General features: G+C 41.9%; 1 protein-coding gene across 7 annotated transcripts in view; it reads left to right on the top strand.

Moving 5' to 3' along the window:
• Nucleotides 1-21,644, top strand: part of SNTG1 (syntrophin gamma 1) — a 479,377-nt gene that overhangs the window by 417,670 nt on the left and 40,063 nt on the right. For all 7 annotated transcript variants that reach the window (XM_060286992.1, XM_060286996.1, XM_060286991.1 and 4 more), the window contains one exon: nucleotides 1,068-1,139. In XM_060286992.1, coding sequence (XP_060142975.1) covers nucleotides 1,068-1,139 — 72 coding nt within the window. The remainder of the gene's footprint in view (nucleotides 1-1,067; nucleotides 1,140-21,644) is intronic.

Genomic DNA, 21,644 nt, shown 5'->3' on the forward strand with positions numbered 1-21,644 from the left:
GATATAAGTTCTGGCATGAAACATTGGCTTTATAATCCTTGAAAAACCTAGAAGGCATTTCTGTGTCGACATTTATGACAGGCTGAATACGTTTATCTATATGGCACAGGTCTGTCTAAGTCAAATCAATGGTGTTTGTGATAATCTGTTACATCCCGTATCTCGTCATCAGGCTGCGTGTTAAATATGCATGGCGATCTGCTGCACCTGAGGCCTTGCTTTTGGAAACATGTACTTTACACAACAGTAGATTCTCAAGGAATATTTATTGACCATAAATATTAAAGCCAGACCACTCACTTACAGGTCTAACACCACAGAGGGTCTCGGCGGGATCAGGTTAGACTTGCTGTAATTTCGAATATCTATGTCTACACAAAGTTCAAATCACCCGGAAGACAGGGGAAAAAAACATAAATATTTATACCTTTTACATTATTCCTACTCTGAATAATTTCTTATGACTGGACAGACTAATACATGTTTCAGACACAAACGAGTGAAACAGCTTCACCGTGGTGTTTGGTGTTTCACGATGTTCAGAACATGGTGTGACTTCCTGATGTAAACTATATCTTTCTTAAAGATCAAAGCCAGCGTGGATATGGTATCTAGTATTCTTTGCATGTAACAGGTGGTAAATGGAGAAAAAACTATGACATGTGTGAAATATGAACACTTAGTATTTTCCATTTACAGTTACCCAAAATATTGGCTATATTCCCCATATAAAAAAAATGAATCCCACCCCCAAAAAACAACACTTAGTATTTATGTAGAGAGAATGCACACACTACTTAAAACACATCAAGACACTGAGCAAAGGTAAATTGTTGCTTATAATATAAAACATCTGCTGAAAGAGGGAGAGAAATGGTGTGAAACTTAGGAGAAAGGAAACAGAAACATTGTTGAAGGTCAAGGACGTCTAGGAGGAGAACCTCACAACTTAGAGATGGCCTAGAGCACGTGTGAAGCTCCAGGTGTCCACCATAGTGTATAATAAAGAGAAAAGCAGGGGCCATCTTTCTAAAACAAATGATGTATTAGTTTCTCATCTTTTCAAGGTGACCACGTGGGACTGGACCCGAGCAGAGAAAACGTTTTCAGTTTATGAGATTATGTGCAAGGTTCTCAAGGTAGGACCAGCAAGCACTGATGATCATAATGGCTTTTCCTCGGCCAGGAGGGGTTCTGGGCTAATAGGTAGTTCATGAAAACAAGTGATGCATGGATATGAAGGAAAATACAAGGTAAAGACAAAGAAAAGAAAAACACGTGTGAGAAAAGGTAGAGTGAAGAGAAATGCTCTGCTTCGATAATTCTGAAGCAGATTCCTAGGTTCCTCCATGTGGGGGGCAGTGGAAACACGAGGAAGCTTGTCAGGGGTCCTTTGAGGATGAAGTAGAAAGTCAACTGGAAATAGTCTGAGTTTAAACCACAATTATTACCGTAGTCCTATTTGCTGTGTAAAGTACAGGAGAGAAAGATTTGGATAAGACTTGGAATTAGAAAGTACAGAAAATATAAAGGTATATGCAAAGAAAGGTATGTTTAAAATATGTTTAAATCCCATGGTTAGGTTGCCTCTCTGGGTGTGGAAACGAATATATAATTGTCATAAATCCGTTAAATTTCTGTGCTGTACACGGGATTGTTGCAATGGAAAGTCATTGAGAATTCTGTAAAATTCCAAACAGTTTTTGGGGCCATTTTTAAGAATCAGAATGGGAATGATTTATAAAACCTAAATAATAATCTCGTCCCTTTCCAATCTGGGGTCTGTAGGGTTGGAAGTACTGCAGATTGATATTAAATCCGAGGTAAGGTTGACCTTGTTTGTGTAACCAAGGAGAACCAAGTTCCTTGTGTTTTACGTCAGCTACTTCTCTTCCAGTTAAAGAATCAGCGGAGTAGAAAATGCTGGAACATTTACAACATAATGAATAGAATCAAAAGTGTCTGAAGGCAGGGAGACAAAGAAAATATGATTACCTCCAAAGTGTTCATAATTTTTTCTTCCGTCCAGAAGAATCCTAGATTAAAGCTGACATTCACAAGAGCACAAGAGCTAAATAAAAACAGGTCATTGCTTGCACCTCGCTGTGGATGGTTTTGGTTCTATTGTGGGACTATCGGTGGTGGAAAAACTCTAATACCCGTGAGTTTACTGTCAGCAAAGCAGTTCTGGCAACTCCTAAAAGATGTGGCAGCATCTGAAGGAAAGGAGGTCGCACCCAGCTCCCCAGTAACTCCCAAAGTAGCTAATGACATAGCTTCCTAATGGGATTTTAGTTTTTTACCAAAAAAAGAACTAGTGAAATTAAAAAGAAAGAATGAAAGAGATAAAGGAAGGAAGGAGGGAAGGAAGGAAGGAAAGAAGGGAGGGAGAGAAAGAAAAGATAAAGAAACCCAGAAATTAACTACCCTAACAGTTTATTTGTCCACACCCTATCCATACATTAATATAACTTTTTCATAATAGTAATCCAGCCTGCATTTCTATGCTGTTGTTTAGTCTTAAGTTATTTCCAAGTAGCTACCTGGTCTTTATTTTGAACTTTCAAAAATAATGCAGTCTCTAAGGACACGTTTAAAGGAGGGACTAAGAATTAGGCCCGGCTCCACGTAAACACTCATTATTTTATTTCTTTTTAAACATTATTTGTGCAAAGTTAGAATTTGGTTTGAATCTGCTTTTTCATATAATATGACTTGAGATTTTTATGTCAGTTAAGATTCTTCAAAAATATGACATTGTTTTATTTTATCTGGTCATGTGGCCGTACTTTTTGGCCAGTGCCTGAGTTTTGCCGTTTAGGTACCTCCGCATTTGTTCCATCACACACATCACAACTGTCATCCTTTGATTTATTTAACAGATCATTATTGAGTGTTGCCACTTACCAGGTTATCGGCTAAGCACGGAATAGCTGGAGACAAACGCAGAAACAGCCCTGCTGTCACTGAGCTTACATTTTTCTTAGGGTGACACACGTTTGGTTAAAGAGGCCAAAAAAAAAAAAAAAAAAACCCAGCGAAGAATTGATCTTTGCCCACAAACTTTTGTTAACTTCCGAAGTATTTCCTTTAATCTAAATTCTGAATTTTGGACATCCTGTGTGGAAATATCCTGATATGGTCAAGAGGCTAGGTTTACGTGTCTAAATTGTCTCTAGAAGAGCCATAATAATTTATACTGCTGCCGTCAGTATCCGAAAGTGCCCACGTGTTAGCACTCTGCCCAGAGTAAAATCGAACAGCCCGTCTCATTGGTCTTCCCACACAAAATTTGCTATAAGCCTATTAGTTGCTTTGGGAAAATTTTTACCTAGGTTATGAGGCCTGGAGATAATATTTTCAGATACTGATTAGTACATGTCTACTGTCACTTGTATGTATATAGGAAAGCTCTCTTCGTGAGGGCAGCGGGCACGTTCCGTGCTTCCTGGATTTACACTTGACATACCGCGCTATCGGTTGAGGACTGTCTTTCACAAAGGGAAACTTCACGTAGCACAAGAACAGAGGCATGGACGCAAGGCTCAGTGTGAAATGATTCTTTTCCTGCAGGCAGATCAGTGCTGGAGGAGGAGCCCAGACTCCAATGGTTGGGTCTGGGGAGCGAGTTGAAGGGGCCCCTTGTGTAACTCAGTCACCCGTCCCACCACGTAACAGTCCTGTGCAGCTGGGCGAGGGGCAGGCTTCTCTCTCCAGAAAGGGGTCCCTCACATAAGGCACATTTCATTGATCTGGACCACGGAACATCTGGCCTCGGACCACTAATCAGGAAAACCCACTCTCTTCTGACCCAAAGCTACCCCCGTAACAACAAAAAGGAAGCAGTAATAGTTACCCAGAATATATAGTTCATGTGCAGTGCTAGGTATTGTTCTAAGTGCTTATATAGTAATATATTTAATCTTTACACCACTGTGAGGCAGTTCCTGTTATTCCCATTTGACAGATATGGAAACAGAGGCAAAGAATGTTTAAATAAATAACTCAAGGTCACACAGCCGGTGAAGTTCAGACCTACAGATGTGAGTCTGGCAGGCTGTCCCAAAAATCTGTGCCCACCGACTTGTACTCTGGCTTCTTTCTCTCTCGGTATAAGCGTTGATAAATAGGAAAGAAACGCCAATGAGAAAGCCAGCCCGGCAACAAGGGGGAGAGCAAGGGTTCAGAATAAGGCACGTGGCAGTAAGTGGCGACTCTCACTTCCATGTGTTGTTGCCCTTTGCCGAGGTGTCGGGCTCTGTGGACTTGACCTCTTCATCTGTTCAGTGGGGCGAAGAAAGCACAGGTTGTTGTGAAGATTAGCAGTTCGTTCATTGGTTTGTGAATGCGTTTTTACTTATGAATTCGTTTATCAAATATTCGTTGAGTATCATTCATGTGCCGATCGCCCCACTGGGTACCAGGGATTCAGCACAACTGTAGAGGGGCCGGAGCTCACAGAAAGCCCAGCTCATGAGGGGATTTAGGTCCCTTGGAGGGAGGCCTTAAACAGACTGAAATGTAGATGCTCATTAAAGGACTCGGCTGAGGAGGACGCGTTGCGGTTATAGGGTTAGGAGTCCGGTGATACGGCGGGGAGGGGGCATCCCGGGCTCAGGAGGGCACGTGTGAGCGCGCCCAGGTGTGCGAGGAGTGTGTGTCCTTCGCCACAGCTAAAAATGCTCAGCACCGCGGTGATGTGCTTGGGTCGGAGGTCTGCGCTGGTGTTCGGGTGCGAAGACGAGAATCAGGACTGTGAACCTTATCTGAAGGACGAAGGAGAGGCCCGGCAGGAGGGCGAGGGCGAGCGCGAGCCTCGGCAGAGCCGGCCGCCCGGTCTCCACCGTGAGATGGGCCGGGCTCCGCGGAGGAGGCGGTCCCAGGGCTGCGGCGGAGATCCGGGCCGGAGAGGACCAGTGCCCAGAAGGGCGCGGGCGGGGCCGGGGGCGGGAGGGTCGGGCGAGGAAGACGTTACGAAGGAGACGCTCCGGTCGCCGTCACCCCCGGGTCAGCCACGTGCTGCGGCGGCCGTCCCCGCCCACTGCTCTTGCCTGTCTGACTTACTGCAGAGCGACTGCCCCAGCTCTGACCAGAACCGAGCAGTGCAGCCGGACGGAGCTGGAGAAAGACACCACGCCTTTAATTCTGCCTCGCACTCGCGCTGGAGTGTTTCCGTGGTCCGTCCTCTGGCCTAATCCAGCAGGACGGAGGTTAAAGCGCCTTCCTTTCTCGCAACGTCAGCACACACTTCACGCTCCCCGGGGGTGACCCTACCGCCTCCTTACGAAGTCCTCAGCCAGCGGGGTTACTGCGGCCCCCGGCAGGCCTGTCCTGACGGCCCGTCCCCGCTCTTACCTAAGGCAGACCGCTCCCCGGCAGTAGATCTCACCCCCTCTGCGTCCCGGGCACCCCGGCGTTTCCACCCTGACGCCCCCGATGCACACATGCTCCCTGACCTCGGCCCTGAGCTCTGAGCGTTCAACAGTGTGCACATCTGACTACTGACGTGTCCAGATGCGACGTGTCTCAGACTTAGGACTGGACAATCGGAGGGGAACCCAAACAGTACGGAGATAAGAGAAAAATGGGAAAAACCAAAAACTAGAATTCTGTTGTGTTTTGCAGAACCAGGAAGAAGGAGGGCCGGTCAGCAGATATTTTCTAGAAAGTGGCAAAGCCAGTGGCCTAGACAATGAACGGAGGCCACACTCAGGCCACACTGGACACACTTCACCATAAAGGCCCTCGGGTATGGATGTCAATCCCCAGGGGTGTCCAGATGTCAGGGAACCTGTCACTTAGTCAATTTGGGGGCCTCACTAATAAAAAGATTGCAGAAGTAGGAATATAAAATTAGTCACAAAAATGAACATTTAAAATGAGGAGAAACAACGAGTCACTGGGCCAGTGTCACCTGCCCCCGGAGGACACCCCCGTGTCCCTGTGACCAGGATCTCATCCTACAGCCGGACTTAGGAGTTCAAGTCCAGTGGTCAGATTCTTCCTGGTGAGAGAAGGACAGGCCCTACCCGAATGATGTGGAAGCAATTACAATAGTAATTGTCCCGCCAACCATCACACGAGGAGACACACGGGGAGCAGGGAGTGGAGACCGACGTCATCCAAAGTGGTTGACTCGTGTGCTGATGTTTGCAGAAACACTTGTCTTTCAGGTTCTGCAAGGGAGACCATCTTAGTAAAAAAGACGTGTCTCTGCATTTTCCGAACATATTTGTAGCCCTTTTCTTTTTTTAAGTAACAGTTTTTCTTAGAAGGTTTATTGATTGTTTTACATTTTATACCTCATTTTAAAATGATTCCAGATCTTGATTTTTTAATGTATCGCTTTAAAATGTGTAATCACTTCCTAAAATCCAAGCTTCTTAAAATATGTTTTAATTTTGTTTCCTCCAATAATAGAACTAAATGTCCCTGATTCTTTTAGTCTCTTCACCGACTGCAAACTCAAGGAGCCTTGCTGCTCTCGGTGAGGACCTAGGCTCCCCTGGCTGAGCTCGGGCTGTTGGAGCCCCAGCGGCAGATCAAAGCAAGAGTGACTTTGTCCGGAACACCCAGCCCCCTGTTCACAGCCTGCTTCCTTTCTTAATGCAATACAGTGATCACCATTGATAAAAATGTGATTTTATCTTTTATTTTTGTTATCTTAGTAACATGTTCTTGGATTTATTAATATGCTAGCACGTACCCACTCTTCTGTTAGGGCTCCATAAACGCACAACTGTTACATAAAGTACTTATTTCTGTTTTTCCGAAACATCTTTCAAGTCCCAGAGTGCTAATTACTTATATCTCATTTTTAAAGATTTGTTTTATTGACCTATTTACCCTCTTGAAAGCTCAAAGGCATCATTTCTTTTCATTCTGGAAGTTCTCACCGTTTCCCTTTGTCCTTATATAGTGACACACACAGCCATATCATTCTTACATTATTATTTTTTCCTTAAGTTATACCATTTGCATTACATTTTCTATGTCAGGTGTGAACAAAACACAAATGTTTTAAATAATTGTACATGATTTCTGTGACTCATCTCATGATTCCTCAAGTGTTTCTTTGTCCTTTTAGTTATAAAAAGTACAGCCTTACAGTGTTTTCATGAAGCTTCCAAAGCAATTCAAGGTCCTTTTTTCAAACAAACAAATATCTCTTAGGAAAAGGACGTGTTAATAAAAGGATTCAGTTGCTTCTTCTCATGAAGGACTTAATGCACAAAAGATATTTAATCTTGCTTTCCAAATAAACCAAAATCCTCTCTCTTTCTCGATATCTAAGTGTCTAGGGGGCATTCCTTACCCATGTAAGTGGGTCTAAGAGCAAGATATTTATGAATTATTACAACTTCATGTTGCAGAATTCCCTTCCCCTTCATTCTGCGTTAGAAGCACAGCCTGACTATCATTCTGAAAATAAGCACTGGGGAGCAATGCTTTTTAAAATCTCAATATTTTAGGCTTCCCTGGTGGCGCAGTGGTTGAGAGTCCGCCTGCCGGTACAGGGGATGCGGGTTCATGCCCCGGTCCGAGAAGATCCCACATGCCGCGGAGCGGCTGGGCCCGTAAGCCGTGTCCACTGAGCCTGCGTGTCTGGAGCCTGTGCTCCACAACGGGAGAGGCCACAGCAGTGAGAGGCCTGCGTACCACAAAAAACAAAAATCTTAATATTTTAATGTACTCCACTAATTTTAATAAAATATGACAGTATAACTATGTTAGGAAAACCTTCCTAGAATATTCTAAATAAAAATTTATATAACATAAAATATGAATAAATTGAATATTTTTGAAGTATTTAAAATAAGTGACAACTTATCTCTATATGAATTGTCTGGTTAGTAAAATTTTGTGTGGGCAGTTAGTAGAACATAGACTTTGTATAGGAGAAAGAAAATTAGTTTTGTTGCCCAAATCAATTTGGTGCCAATCTCAAGGATTCATCCCTTAAGAAGAGGATTACTTGTAATCCTCTACTCAGTTCAAATTCCTTCCTTCGGGTCTATTTTAAGTTTTTCCATAATCTTTTCAGACTTAAGACTTTTGGATTTCTGTTTACAGAAAGTTTCTGCCTTGCAAATTTCCAATTGTATGAAATGTTAAAACTGTTTGACCTTCCAAAAGCTTATATTACTGTTTTGAAAAGTGAAAATACAGTTTTAATACTGAAGATGTGGTACACGTATCAATGGAATATTACTCAGCCATAAAAAGGAACGAAATTGGGTCATTTGTAGAGACGTGGATGGACCTAGAGACTGTGATACAGAGTGAAGTAAGTCAGAAAGAGAAAAACAAATATCATATATTAACGCATATATGTGGAACCTAGAAGAATTGTACAGATGAACTGGTTTGCAGGGCAGAAATAGAGACACAGATGTAGAGAACAAACGTATGGACACCAAGGGGGGAAAGTGGTTGGGGGGTGGTGGTGGAATGAACTGGGAGACTGGGATTGACATGTGCACACTGATGTGTCTAAGGTGGATGACTAATAAGAGCCTGCTGCATAAAAAAATAAATAAAATTCAAAAAAAACTGAAGGAAACCAGATGTCAGACCCTTGAAGAAAAGTGTTGAAATCTCCTTCAAACTGGTCTAGAATAACCTTAATTATTTATTTATTTTATTTTACTTTTTGGCTGCATTGGGTCTTTGTTGTAGTGCGCGGGCTTCTCATTGCAGTGGCCTCTCTTGTTGCAGAGCATGGGCTCTAGGCTCACAGGCTTCAATAGTTGTGGCACTTGGGCTCAGTAGTTGTGGCTCGCGGGCTCTAGAGCGCAGGCTCAGTAGTTGTGGCACACAGGCTTAGTTGCTCCGTGGCATGTGGGATCTTCCCGGACCAGGGCTCGAACCCGTGTCCCCAGCGTTGGCAGGTGGATTCTTAACGACCATGCCACCAGCGAAGTCCCTTTTGTTTTTTAATGATGCAGTGGCATAGAGAGCTTGCAGTACCAGTTTTCAATCACATCACTTCGTTTTTATTAATAGTAACTATACTTTTACTGTTACACATTACTTTATCAAGAAAAGTATTGTTCTTGTTATTTTGCTAGTTGTTTCTTTAGAATGCCATCAGCTTCTGTGGTTGACAGTGTTTCTTACAGGAGCTCAGCAGCACACACTGTGCACTGCCCACCTCGTCTTACTCATCCTTTGCGTATTTTAAAGAGTTGAATAGATCAGGCCCATTGCTCACCATCCCAAAAAGTGAAGATTAGAGGAACCCTAGGTGACACGTACTCGAGTGCTGTGTAGAAGTTGCACATGAGGATCTCACTTTCTGGAACCTTGCTGCTCCGTCCTGCCAGCCTGTCATGGTTACCCTGAGTGTGTCGTGACACACTGTTAGAGATGGACTTTGGAGCGGGTTAGGTTTTCTCGTTGTTTAATACATGCACGAACCTGATTGATTAAATTTAACTTATGTGATTAGATTTCATTACTTGTTTTTTCCGCTTTCAGTTTGGCAGCTTTAAAATTGTTCTATCTCATCTGTAAGGAAAAGAGTCTCTCTGGCTCTGAAATATCCAAAATATTTTCAATTAACGTATTTTTCTAAATAACAAAATTAGAACAGTTAAATTCTACATTTGGGATTACATCTATCAATCAGTTGGATCTTGTCAAAATCAACTGTGTTCCTAATTTAAAAAAAACTATTTATTGAGAAAATTCTTCATCGAGTTTCAATTTGTCGTGGCCAACAAAATATCATTGAGAGGAAAATAATGCACTCCTGTGAGATGTTTTCTTTTACGAGGATATACGTAGCTATAGTTACAGAGGTGTGTGTGTGTGTGTGTGTGTGTGTGTGTAGTTTTGTGATTTGGAAATATTCGTTATGATGTTTTGGAAGTAATAGCTAGCCTTTTGACATATTTTTGTTTTATCAAAACATGGAATAAAGTTCAGTTTTGCTTTAGAGTTACTGTAGTTATTCTCTTCCTGTATCATTGTTCGTTTGGAAGAGCAAATGTACTCAATAGGAACTAAGACAATTCTTACAATAGATTTATGGTTACTCTTATCCCATTAGATAATTTTCCTACTTTCTTCTTTGCTTCCCTACAGTGTGTTTGTACTTCAGCCATCCGTCACGTACCGCATGCTTCTGTTCAGTTTCTAAATACCATACTAACGTGATTACCAGGTCAGCTGGTTGAGGGAAGGAGCAGGCGTGTGTACAGTAGGAATCAGCAGCAGGTTGCCTGGGCTCGACTTCTGGTAAATCTCTGATAAATTACTTAGCTATCTTTATTTCAGAATTCTCACCATTATGTCAGGAATTATAATCATAGCTACCTTCTGGGTTGTTGGTTTGAAGAAGTAAGCTAAGAAAGGGTACTTCATAAGCGCTGGATAAATGTTAGGGATTTCTGTCTCTGAATTGCTCTTGAAATGTGTGTCACCCTAAAGTGGCATCGGTCATGTCCTCCAAGGTGGTTCCTCTACTTTTATCCCATTTCGTGAATGGTACGACCTTCTGGCAAATGTAAAGGGCTAGATGTGTTTTTCCTTAGTCCAAATAAGTATTGAATGATGTGTCCCTTCCGTCCCTGGAATCAGAGGACAGTCTTTTGAGCAAGTGCTGGAAATGAAGTGACTGGACTCACGTCTCTGGGATGAGATCACTGTGACTCTTCAAGGTCACCTTTCCCTGGTGTGGTATCAGCTCTGTGACAACCATACACATCACAGAAAGAGAACTCAGGCCCCAGAGACCAGAGACAATGCTATCATTCAATGGCAGGTCTTTCTGGTACCACGTCCCAAGTGGAAGCCACGCACGGACGCCTCCGTCCTGGCAGTGGGAGCCTCTGGGGAGTCATTCCTGGGACCTCTTGCTGCACAGCCAGCAGCAGAGGTGGGAACGCAAGCCTGGCTGGTTGACCCCTGGTGCTTCTCTTTCTCCACTGCCCTCCATTAGGGGACTTTCTTTGAGCATATAATTGTCTCCATCATTGAAATTCCTACAACTCACCCAACCACCTGCTTAGCTGTGCGCCAGAGGGAGGAGGGAGCAGGCGTTCACGCCGCTTCTGCAGAAGGGGTGCTTGTGTAACAGGCAATTTCATCTTAAAGACTTGCTTATTCTGGGGCTTCCCTGGTGGCGCAGTGGTTAAGAATCTGCCTGCCAATGCAGGGGACACGGGTTCGAGCCCTGGTCCAGGAAGATCCCACATGCCACAGAGCAACTAAGCCCGTGCGCCACAACTACTGAGCCTGCGCTCTAGAGCCCACAAGCCACAACTACTGAGCCCGCGAGCCACAACTACTGAAGCCCACGCGCCTAGAGCCCGTGCTTCACAACAAGAGAAGCCACCACAGTGAGAAGCCCGTGCACCGCAACGAAGAGTAGCCCCCGCTCGCCACAAGTAGAGAAAGCCCAAGCACAGCAATGAAGACCCAACGCAGCCAAAAATAAATAAATAAATAAAGTAAAATAAATTAAAAAAAAAAAAAAGACTTGCTTAATCTACCGATTCAAGCACCATGAACCCAACAGTCTTCTCCTGATGTGCTCACGTAGAATGTGCACATCATGTCAGGGATCCTGGTATAACCAGATCTTAATGGGCTTGGGCTTCTTGACTTGGGGACGAAAAGCTGGTGAACGAAGGTTGGTGAACACACGGTGTAAAATTACGTGATTGTGTTCCAAGCACTGCAAAGAGACTCAGTTTCCTCACCGGACTGTGAGGTGTTGCCCTTATGAGGCTCCAGAGCCAGCCCCTCTCTGCTGGGCGAGGCTCGAGGCCCATGTGCACTGGAAGGTGAGGGAGAGCGGCAGAGGGGGACACGGGCAGAGGACGGCAGTCGCTCTGTCCACCACTTCCGCCCACGCCCCCCAGCCCGCCTCTCGGGCTTGTCTCCCTTTGTTCACCAGCCTTCCGTTTGACCTCTGGTCCTCGCGGGCAGCACCCCGGGCCCTGGTCACACGGAAGCAAAGGCTGCAACACAGCAGGGAGACTGAAGGCACGTGCTCACAGCTCCGCCCGGCTCGGTCCCCCTGACAGTAGATGCCCTGCAGTGGAGAGACCTCCCATCTGCACTGGGTTTCTGTCCGAAGGACCCTAAGGACAGGACATGCGCACACAGTATGATAAAATTCAACACATATTTAAGCGTCATTCTGTTTGGTTTATCTTCTCCCCTATACTGCTGTTTTTCCGGGGAAGTGCTTTCAAATACACAGAAGTCATAACTAGCCATCTAAACAAAAGATAAATTGACACAGAATGTATTTATTAATTGATCTGATAATTTGGGAGCTAATACAACACATGCTGTATAATAGATCACTTGTAACGCGTAAACTAAGATTTCATCAAATTTGATTGCAGAAATTAAACTTATTTTGGACAGAAGAGTACCTGTATGCTTTGTATTTATGTAAAATCAGAATTATAAACGTCCTGTGATTGTATTTTATTTGTGTAGGAACATAAAGTGAGTCAATGAACATTATAAAGCATATAGGTTTTTAAAAGTCAGTCATGGAAAAGAATTACATACAAAAGGAGAGAAGGGTATTTTCATTCCAGCCATAAGTGATGGCTCTGAGTTGTACCGTGCTCCATTATTTTTGTAATGTCTATTTTCCAACAATGTTATGTATATTAAAGCATATTTCATTAGTGTATATATGTGTGTATGTATGCGGCATTTTATATAGTTTTAAATTATTCATTGTTATATATACTTATGTATACCACATAACCTATTTTCTATTCAACAGAAATGTGTAAAAATGACAATACTCTTATTTTTGTATGCATGAAAGGAAACTTATTCTTGAAATACGTTGGTTTTTGGGGGTTTTTTGTTTTTCTTTTTTTTTTGCGGTAGGCGTTGCGGAGCACAGGCTCCGGACGCGCAGGCTCAGCGGCCATGGCTCACGGGCCCAGCCGCTCCGCGGCATGTGGGATCTTCCCGGACCGGGGCACGAACCCGTGTCCCCTGCATAGGCAGGCGGACTCCCAACCACTGCGCCACCAGGGAAGCCCTTGAAATATGTTCTGATGTTTGTACTACTAGGTAGAAAAATGGGCGGGGACCCAAAGTGACTCAGGAGGATCCAGTACAGCTAACGGTCCTTCATGGAACCTCACTTTCTTCCCAATCAATTGCCAGTCGCATTGCTTTCGATGCCATTTTTACACCAATAATTATGAACCTATTCAGAACGCTGCCCTGCAACCCACCTCATGTCTTTATTGCCAGCTGGACGCTCCATGTGGGCGTCTGACCCACATCTCCCAGGGGACGTGCCCCCGCTCCAGACACCCCCTCGCCGGCGGCCTGACCCACCCGCCATTCACGTCCAAGAACTCAGGCACCGACCTCCAGTCTGTCTGTCACACCTGGCACCTCAGCAGATGCATCCCACCCGTCTCCACGACGCCATCACCCTCGCGCCTCCCCGCGTTAGTCTTACCGTTTCTCACGCATCTTCCTGCCTTAAAACTTGCCCCCGTTAGCGTTCAGTTCGAAGCGAAGCAAGATCCAGAGTTTTCAGGCACCTGCAGGGGGCCGCGGCCCGGACCACCACCCTCTGCACAGCCACCCGCCGCCCGCCCCACTTCCTCCGTCCTGCGCTGGCTCACGGCAGCCGTCCCAGATATCCCAAATACTAGTTTACTCTCTCCCTTCATGCCTGCCCTCAAATGTCACCTCCTTGAAGAGCCCTTTCTTATCATTCTGTATAAATGGCACGGCCCCTGGGGCTGGCACCCCGCAAAGCGCTAACAGGCTTTCCCGACATCCGACCTGTTAGGAATAAGCATTTCCTTGTTTGCGCTCTGATTTGTCTCATCCCCGCTCAAAACAAGTCTCCGTGAGACAGAGGTGCTCAGTGCTTGGCACACAGCAGGCGTGCAGAACTTTCCTGGGTGAACATCAACTGAGCACCCACCATGGGCACTGCCCTGGGCCAAGATAAAATACTTTCTGAGGTTGCAGGGGGTATGTGCAATCTGGAACGCCACCCGAAAATGTTTCCACAGTTGAAAGTTATTATTACTTGTTTAAAAAGAAGTATCACTAGAAAAAAGAGACGAAAAGACAGCATCTAATGGTCCTGGATGTAAACAGCATTCAGTTTCATCCTGAGTTGTTCTTTAGCGAATGACCCAGGAGCCAGGCCGGAGATGACACCATCTGTATCATGAGTACTAATTGGGCAGTTTGGCCCCCAGGCCTCCCCTTCATCTGACTAAATGTGCAGGGTTAATTGAACACATTGTATGAGAGGCTTGCTGGCCAGATACCACTTCTCACAGTTATCTTCACTTCTTAAATCTCCACAGACACGGCTCTCAAACAGGATCCTGGGGTACATAAACAGAGGTGTGATTTTAGGTGACACAAGGAACCCCCTTTATGTCTCATGCCAGTCAGATCCGACGAGTCCATCCTGGCTAGCTGGCATCTGTTACTACTCGAGGGATTAGGAAAAAGTTGGTAAGTTTCAGTGGAGAGATACTAAGATCGTTAAGTAGCTAAGGCACGGTACCCCTGAGGAAAGGTAAAATAGTTCGCTTCACTTGGTTTCATAAAGAGAAAGCCGAAAGGCAGCTTGATAATTGTCCTCAAGGATACAAAAGGTTACTTTTTAAGAAGTGGTGACCACTTGTTTTCAATCGCATCTGAAGAGAGATTAAGAATAAATTAGTGTACGCTGCAGTGTGAGGGCTCCTGTTTTCAGGAAAGGAAAATTAGGAGATTGAAGAACAGTCTTCACATACCAAGTATTAAAGGCTGAGAATTAGAGTTTCATTCTTTGGAAATACTTACAGGTGGCACTGTTTGGATTATTTCTTAAAGGCAGGACCAAATGACCAGCCACAATTCCTCCTGACCCTTAATGTCCACATCTGTAGGAACAACTAGTACGTTTCTCAGACGCCCCACACTGGACAGCCTGTTCTCCTAAAAGCCATCTGGTCTGTGGATTTCAAAGCATGGATTTGAGGATTTTTTTTTTAGTATGATGTAATTATCCTCAGAACTAGAATATTAGGATTGAAATCTGAAAGATGAATCTCGTAACTATTAACTAAAACCATTCATCTCCATAGGCGATACGGAAAGTCAACCCTGAATACTATTGTAAGAAATTAATGTTATTGTTTTATGTGTCTCTGGTTTGTTTGTTTTCTGGTGCTAGTTGTGCCAATTTATCGTAGTGACGCTTCTATTTGTTTCAATAATAATGTCTTTGGGAAAATGCTGATATCAATCAATAATGAAAACTGATTAAAGGATATTAAATAAGAAGTCAAAAATGCAAAGCAGATACAAGGGTAAAAGTTTCTTTTAATAATTATATTTTGTTTATATGCCATATACTTTTTAAACGCATTACCATATAAGAAAGCACTTTTCCCTTTGAAGGTACACAGCATTTTTCCACATGGCCTGGTTGGCTTTACTGAAACTCTTCTTTTTTTTAAGTAGGGTTTTCCTTTCTGTTTCCTGTCAAAAGCTAAAGCTAGCACATTTTAAGCTAGTGAAGGAGCGTAAACCAGGCTGTGTGGATAGACTGAAACACGGGGATCCTTATCAAGGCTGTGACAGAGGGTGGGTTAGAGTACAGGGCCTCAGCTGGGTCAGTATATCCCACAGCCCCCGCCTAGAGCCCTGGACAAACAGCCTTGGCTTTGCTCAGAGATTAGTGTAGTTGTGTGTGAATCAGGTAAATTCCATGCCAGATGGGACACTGCTTGGGAGAAAGTTATTCTCTTAAACTATCACTCTCCTAGGGTCCTGGCGGAATGCATTCCAAACTCACATTTCTAAGCCACTCCCCCCCATAGATTTCTGAAACTAAGAATTCTAATCTTAGAACATGTGTTCTAATGCCAACAGTAAAAAAAAATTGTGAATGGCAGGTATATATTTTTTAACATCTTTATTGGGGTATATTGCTTTATAACGGTGTGTTAGTTTCTGCTTTATAACAAAGTGAATCAGCTATACGTATACCTATATCCCTACATCCCTTCCCTCTTGCGTCTCCCTCCCACCCCTCTATGTGGCCACAAAGCACCAAGCAGATCTCCCTGTGCTATGTGGCTCCTTCCCACTAGTGTTCGACTTTACATTTGGTGGTGTGTATATGTCCATGCCACTCTCTCACTTCACCCCAGCTTACCCTTCCCCCTCCCTGTGTCCTCAAGTCCGTTCTCTACATCTGCGTATTTATTCCTGTCCTGCCCCTAGGTTCGTCAGAACTTTTTTTTTTTTTTTAGATTCCATATATATGTGTTAGCATACAGTATTTGTTTTTCTCTTTCTGACTTACTTCACTCTGTATGACAGACTCTCACTCTATCTACCTCACTACAAATAACTCAATTTTTTCTTTTTATGGCTGAGTAATATTCCATCGTATATATGTGCCACATCTTCTTTATCCATTCATCTGTCGATGGACACTTAGGTTGCTTCCTGGTCCTGGCTTTTGTAAAGAGAACTGCAGTGAACATTGTGGTACATGACTCTTTTTGAATTATAGTTTTCTCAGGGTATATGCCCAGTAGTGGGATTGCTGGGTCGTATGCTAGTTCTATTTTTAGTTTTTTTAAGGAACCTCCATACTGTTCTGCATAGTGGCTATATCAATTTACAGTCCCACCAACAGTGCAAGAAGGTTCCTTTTTCCCCACACCCTCTCCAGCATTTATTGTTTGTAGATTTTTTGATGATGGCCATTCTGACTGGTGTGAGATGATATCTCATTGTAGTTTTGATTTGCATTTCCCTAATGATTAATGATGTTGAGCATTCTTTCATGTGTTTGTTGGCAATCTGTATATCTTCTTTGGAGAAATGTCTATTCAGGTCTTCTGCCCATTTTTGGATTGGGTTGTTTGTTTTTTTGATATTGAGCTGCATGAGCTGCTTGTAAATTTTGGAGATTAATGCTTTGTTAGTTGCTTCACTTGCAAATGTCTCTCCCATTCTGAGGGTTGTCTTTTGGTCTTGTTTATGGTTTCCTTTGCTGTGCAAAAGCTTTTAAGTTTCATTAGGTCCCATTTGTTTATTTTTGTTTTTATTTCCATTTCTCTAGAAGGTGGTTCAAAAAGGATCTTGCTGTGATTTATGTCATAGAGTGTTCTGCCTATGTTTTCCTCTAAGAGTCTGATAGTGTCTGGCCTTACATTTAGGTCTTTCATCCATTTTGAGTTTATTTTTGTGTATGGTGTTAGGGAGTGTTCTAATTTCATTCTTTTACATGTAGCTGTCCAGTTTTCTCAGCACCACATATTGAAGATGCTGTCTTTTCTCCAGTGTATATTCTTGCCTCCTTTATCAAAGATAAGGTGACCATATGTGCATGGGTTTATCTCTGGGCTTTCTATCCTATTCCATTGATCTATATTTCTGTTTTTGTGCCAGTACCGTACTGTCTTGATTACTGTAGCTTTGTAGTATAGTCTGAAGTCAGGGAGCCTGATTCCTCCAGCTCCATTTTTCTTTCTCAAGATTGCATTGGCTATTCAGGGTCTTTTTTGCTTCCATACAAATTGTGAAATGTTTTGTTCTAGTTCTGTGAAAAATGCCATTGATAGTTTGATAGGGATTGCATTGAATCTGTAGATTGCTTTGGGTAGTATAGTCATTTTCACAATGTTGATTCTTCCAATCCAAGAATATAGTATATCTCTCCATCTGTTGGTATCATCTTTAATTTCTTTCATCAGTGTCTTATAGTTTTCTGCATACAGGTCTTTTGTCTCCTTAGGTAGGTTTATTCCTAGGTATTTTATTCTCTTTGTTGCAGTAGTAGATGGGAGCGTTTCCTTAATTTCTCTTTCAGATTTTTCATCATTAGTGTATAGGAATGCAAGAGATTTCTGTGTGTTAATTTTGTATCTTGGTACTTTACCAAATTCATTGATTAGTTCTAGTAGTTTTCTGGTAGCACATTTAGGATCCTTTATGTACAGTATCATGTCATCTTCAAACAGTGAGAGTTTTACTTCTTGTTTTCTGATTTGGATTCCTTCTATTTCTTTTTCTTCTCTGATTGCTATGGCTAAAACTTCCAAAACTATGTTGAATAATAGTGGTGAGAGGGGGCAGTCTTGTCTTGTCCCTGATCTTAGTGGAAGTGGTTTCAGTTTTTCACCATTGAGAACAATGTTGCCTGTGGGTTTGTTATATATGGCCTTTATTATGTTGAGGTAACTTCCCTCTATGCCTACCTTTCTGGAGGGTTTTTATCATAAATGTGTGTTGAATTTTGTAAAAAGCTTTTTCTGCATCTATTGAGTTGATCATGTTTTTCATTCTTCAATTTGTTAATATGGTGTATCACATTGATTGATTTGCATATATTGAAGAATCCTTGCATTCCTGGAATAAACCCCACTTGATCATGATATATGATCCTTTTAATGTGCTGTTGGATTCTGTTTGCTAGTATTTTGTTGAGGATTTTTGCATCTATGTTCATCAGTGATATTGGCCTGTAGGTTTCTTTCTTTGTGACATCTCTGTCTGGTTTTGGTATCAGGGGGATGTTAGCCTTGTAGAATGAGTTTTGGAGTGTTCCTCCCTCTGCTATTTTTTGGAAGAGTTTGAGAAAGATGGGTGCTAGCTCTTTGCTATATGTTTGATAGAATTTGCCTATGAAGCCATCTGGTCCTGGGCTTTTGTTTGTTGGAAGATTTCTAATCACAGTCTCAATTTCAGTGCTTGTGATTGGTCTGTATATATTTTCTATTTCTTCCTGGTTCAGTCTTAGAAGGTTGTGCTTTTCTAAGAATGTGTCCATTTCTTCCAGCTTGTCCATTTTATTGGCATATAGTTGCTTGTAGTAATATCTCATGATCCTTTTATTTCTGCAGTGTCAGTTGTTACTTCTCCTTTTTCATTTCTAATTCTGTTGATTTGAGTCTTATCCCTTTTTTCCTTGATGAGTCTAGCTAATAGTTTATCGATTTTGTTTATCTTATCAAAGAACCACCTTTTAGTTTTATTGATCTTTGCTATCATTTCCTTCATTTCTTTTTCATTTATTTCTGATCTGTTCTTTATGATTTCTTTCCTTCTGCTAACTTTGGGGTTTTTTGTTTTTCTTTCTCTAATTGCTTTAGGTGTAAGGTTAGGTTGTTTATTTGAGATGTTTGTCATTTCTTGAGGTGGGATTGTATTGCTATAAACTTCCTTCTTAGAACTGCTTTTGCTGTATCCCGTAGGTTTTGGGTCTTCGTGTTTTCATTGTCATTTTTCTCTAGGTAGTTTTTGATTTCCTCTTTGATTTCTTTAGTGATCTCTTGGTTATTTAGTAGGGTATTGTTTAGCCTCCATGTGTTTGTATTTTTGACAGATATTTTCCTGTAATTGATATCTAGTCTCATAGTGTTGGGGTCAGAAAAAATATTTGATATGATTTCGATTTTCTTAAATTTACCAAGGCTTGATTTGTGACCCAAGATATGATCTATCCTGGAAAATGTTCCATGAGCACTTGAGAAGAAAGTGTATTCTGCTGGTTTTGGATGGAATGTCCTATAAATATTCATTAAATCCATCTTGTTTAATGTGTCATTTAAAGCTCGTGTTTCCTTATTTATTTTCATTTTGGATGATCTGTCCATTGGTGAAAGTGTGGTGTTAAAGTCCCCTACAATTATTGTGTTACTGTCAATTTTCCCTTTTATGGCTGTTAGCATTTGCTTTAGGTATTGAGGTACTCCTATGTTGGGTGCATAAATATTTATAATTGTTATATGCTCTTCTTGGATTGATCCCTTGATTGTTATGTAGAGTTCTTCATCATCTCTTGTAACAGTCTTTATTTTAAAGTCAATTTTGTCTGTTATGATAATTGCTACCCCAGCTTTCTTTTGATTTCCATTTGCATGGAATATCTTTCTCCACCCTCACTTTCAGTCTGTATGTGTCCCTAGGTCTTAAGTGGTCTCTTGTAGACAGCATATATACAGGTCTTGCTTTTGTATCCATTCAGCCAATCTATGTCTTTTGGTTGGAGCATTTAATCCACTTACATTTAAGGTAATTATCGATATGTATGTTCCTATTACCATTTTCTTAATTGTTTTGGGTTTTTTATTGTAGATCTTTTTCTTCTCAGGTGTTTCCTGCCTAGTAAAGTTCCTTTAGCATTTGTTGTAAAGCTGGTTTGGTGGTGCTGAATTCTCTTAGCTTTTGCTTGTCTGTAAAGGTTTTCATTTCTCTGTGGAATCTGAATGAGATCCTTGCTGGGTAGAGTTATCTTGGTTGTAGTTTTTTTCCCTTTGATCACTTTAAATATGTCCTGCCACTCCCTTCTGGCTTGCAGAGTTTCTGCTGAAAGATCAGCTGTTAACCTTATGTGGATTCCCTTATATGTTATTTGTTGCTTTTCCCTTAGGTATATATATTTTTTAACACATTTTACCTTTAATTCTAGGATCTCTGAATTTTTAGAATATGTTTTTGTTTAAGTCACTTGATCTTTGTAAGTCTTAATTTTCTCAGAAATAGAATTCATAATGGCTAATGTCTGTAAGAGCATTTTGTAGTATATGTGATGTGCTGGGACAGGATTCACACACCCGTCTGGGCACACACACACACACACACACACACACAATGCCTAAAGAAGGGCACAAAAGTCAAACTTGCCTGCATAATAAACATTCAGACAAGCATGTTTCTTTTTCAATGTGAATACTGTTCGTTAATTTTATTAGAAAAGGAGCCTTTCTGACTCTCCTGCTACAGCCTGCATTCCACCATAAGTGGTATCACAGGTTGTGTGTGTGTGTGTGTGTGTGTGTGTGTGTGTGTGTGTGTCTGGAACGTAATTTGGACCTGGAGTCTGATCCAATCCAGTTTTGTAGTAATAGTCAATATTAGTTATGGTGATATTGTGATTAATAATGATACTGTGTGAAAAAAAATAATGATACTGTGTGATATTAGTGATTAATGGAGCACTTAATATACATGTCACTTTTCTAAGCAATATGTAAATATATCAACTAATTTCATCTTTATAAGAAATTCAGGCAGGTATATCATCCTCTTTTAAGAAACACCTGCACTGATTCTAGGAGAAGCAGAAATAAGAGGCAGAACTGACATCTGAACTTGGGCTGAGTGACTCCCAAATGATCTGATCTGAGTCACTAGGGCCAAGCAGCTTCTAAAATGGGGACCAACACATCCAAGACCTATTTCCCTCTTCAGGGAAAGGAAGATTATAGCCTATTTTCATGGATTATTGTAAAGATTAATTTAGAGACTGTATCTGAGGAATATGCTTCATGTTTTCTCTGAAATTTGCCATTATGTCCATTTATATCAGGGATTCCAGTTTCCCAGGGAAAAGGAGCAAATTTAAACTTTTATTCCTTCTTTTCCCAGATGAGGCAACTAAAATCCTCCAAAATGAATTGACTTACATTATACAGCGTGTTCACTTGGATTGATTGTAATTGATTTTTTAATATCTAAAAGGCCTTGAGTTTTCTTTTAAATTAATTTAAAAATAATAGTTGTAAGTATTTATTTCGGTTACTTTTTTCAGAAGTTGAAATTTTTACTCTTCAGATCATGAGATTTACCTGTGAACATATGAGTAATAATTTAAAGGCCAGATGAGTTTG

This window comes from Globicephala melas, chromosome 17 (assembly GCF_963455315.2).
Source record: "Globicephala melas chromosome 17, mGloMel1.2, whole genome shotgun sequence".
Taxonomy (NCBI): Eukaryota; Metazoa; Chordata; class Mammalia; order Artiodactyla; family Delphinidae; genus Globicephala; species Globicephala melas.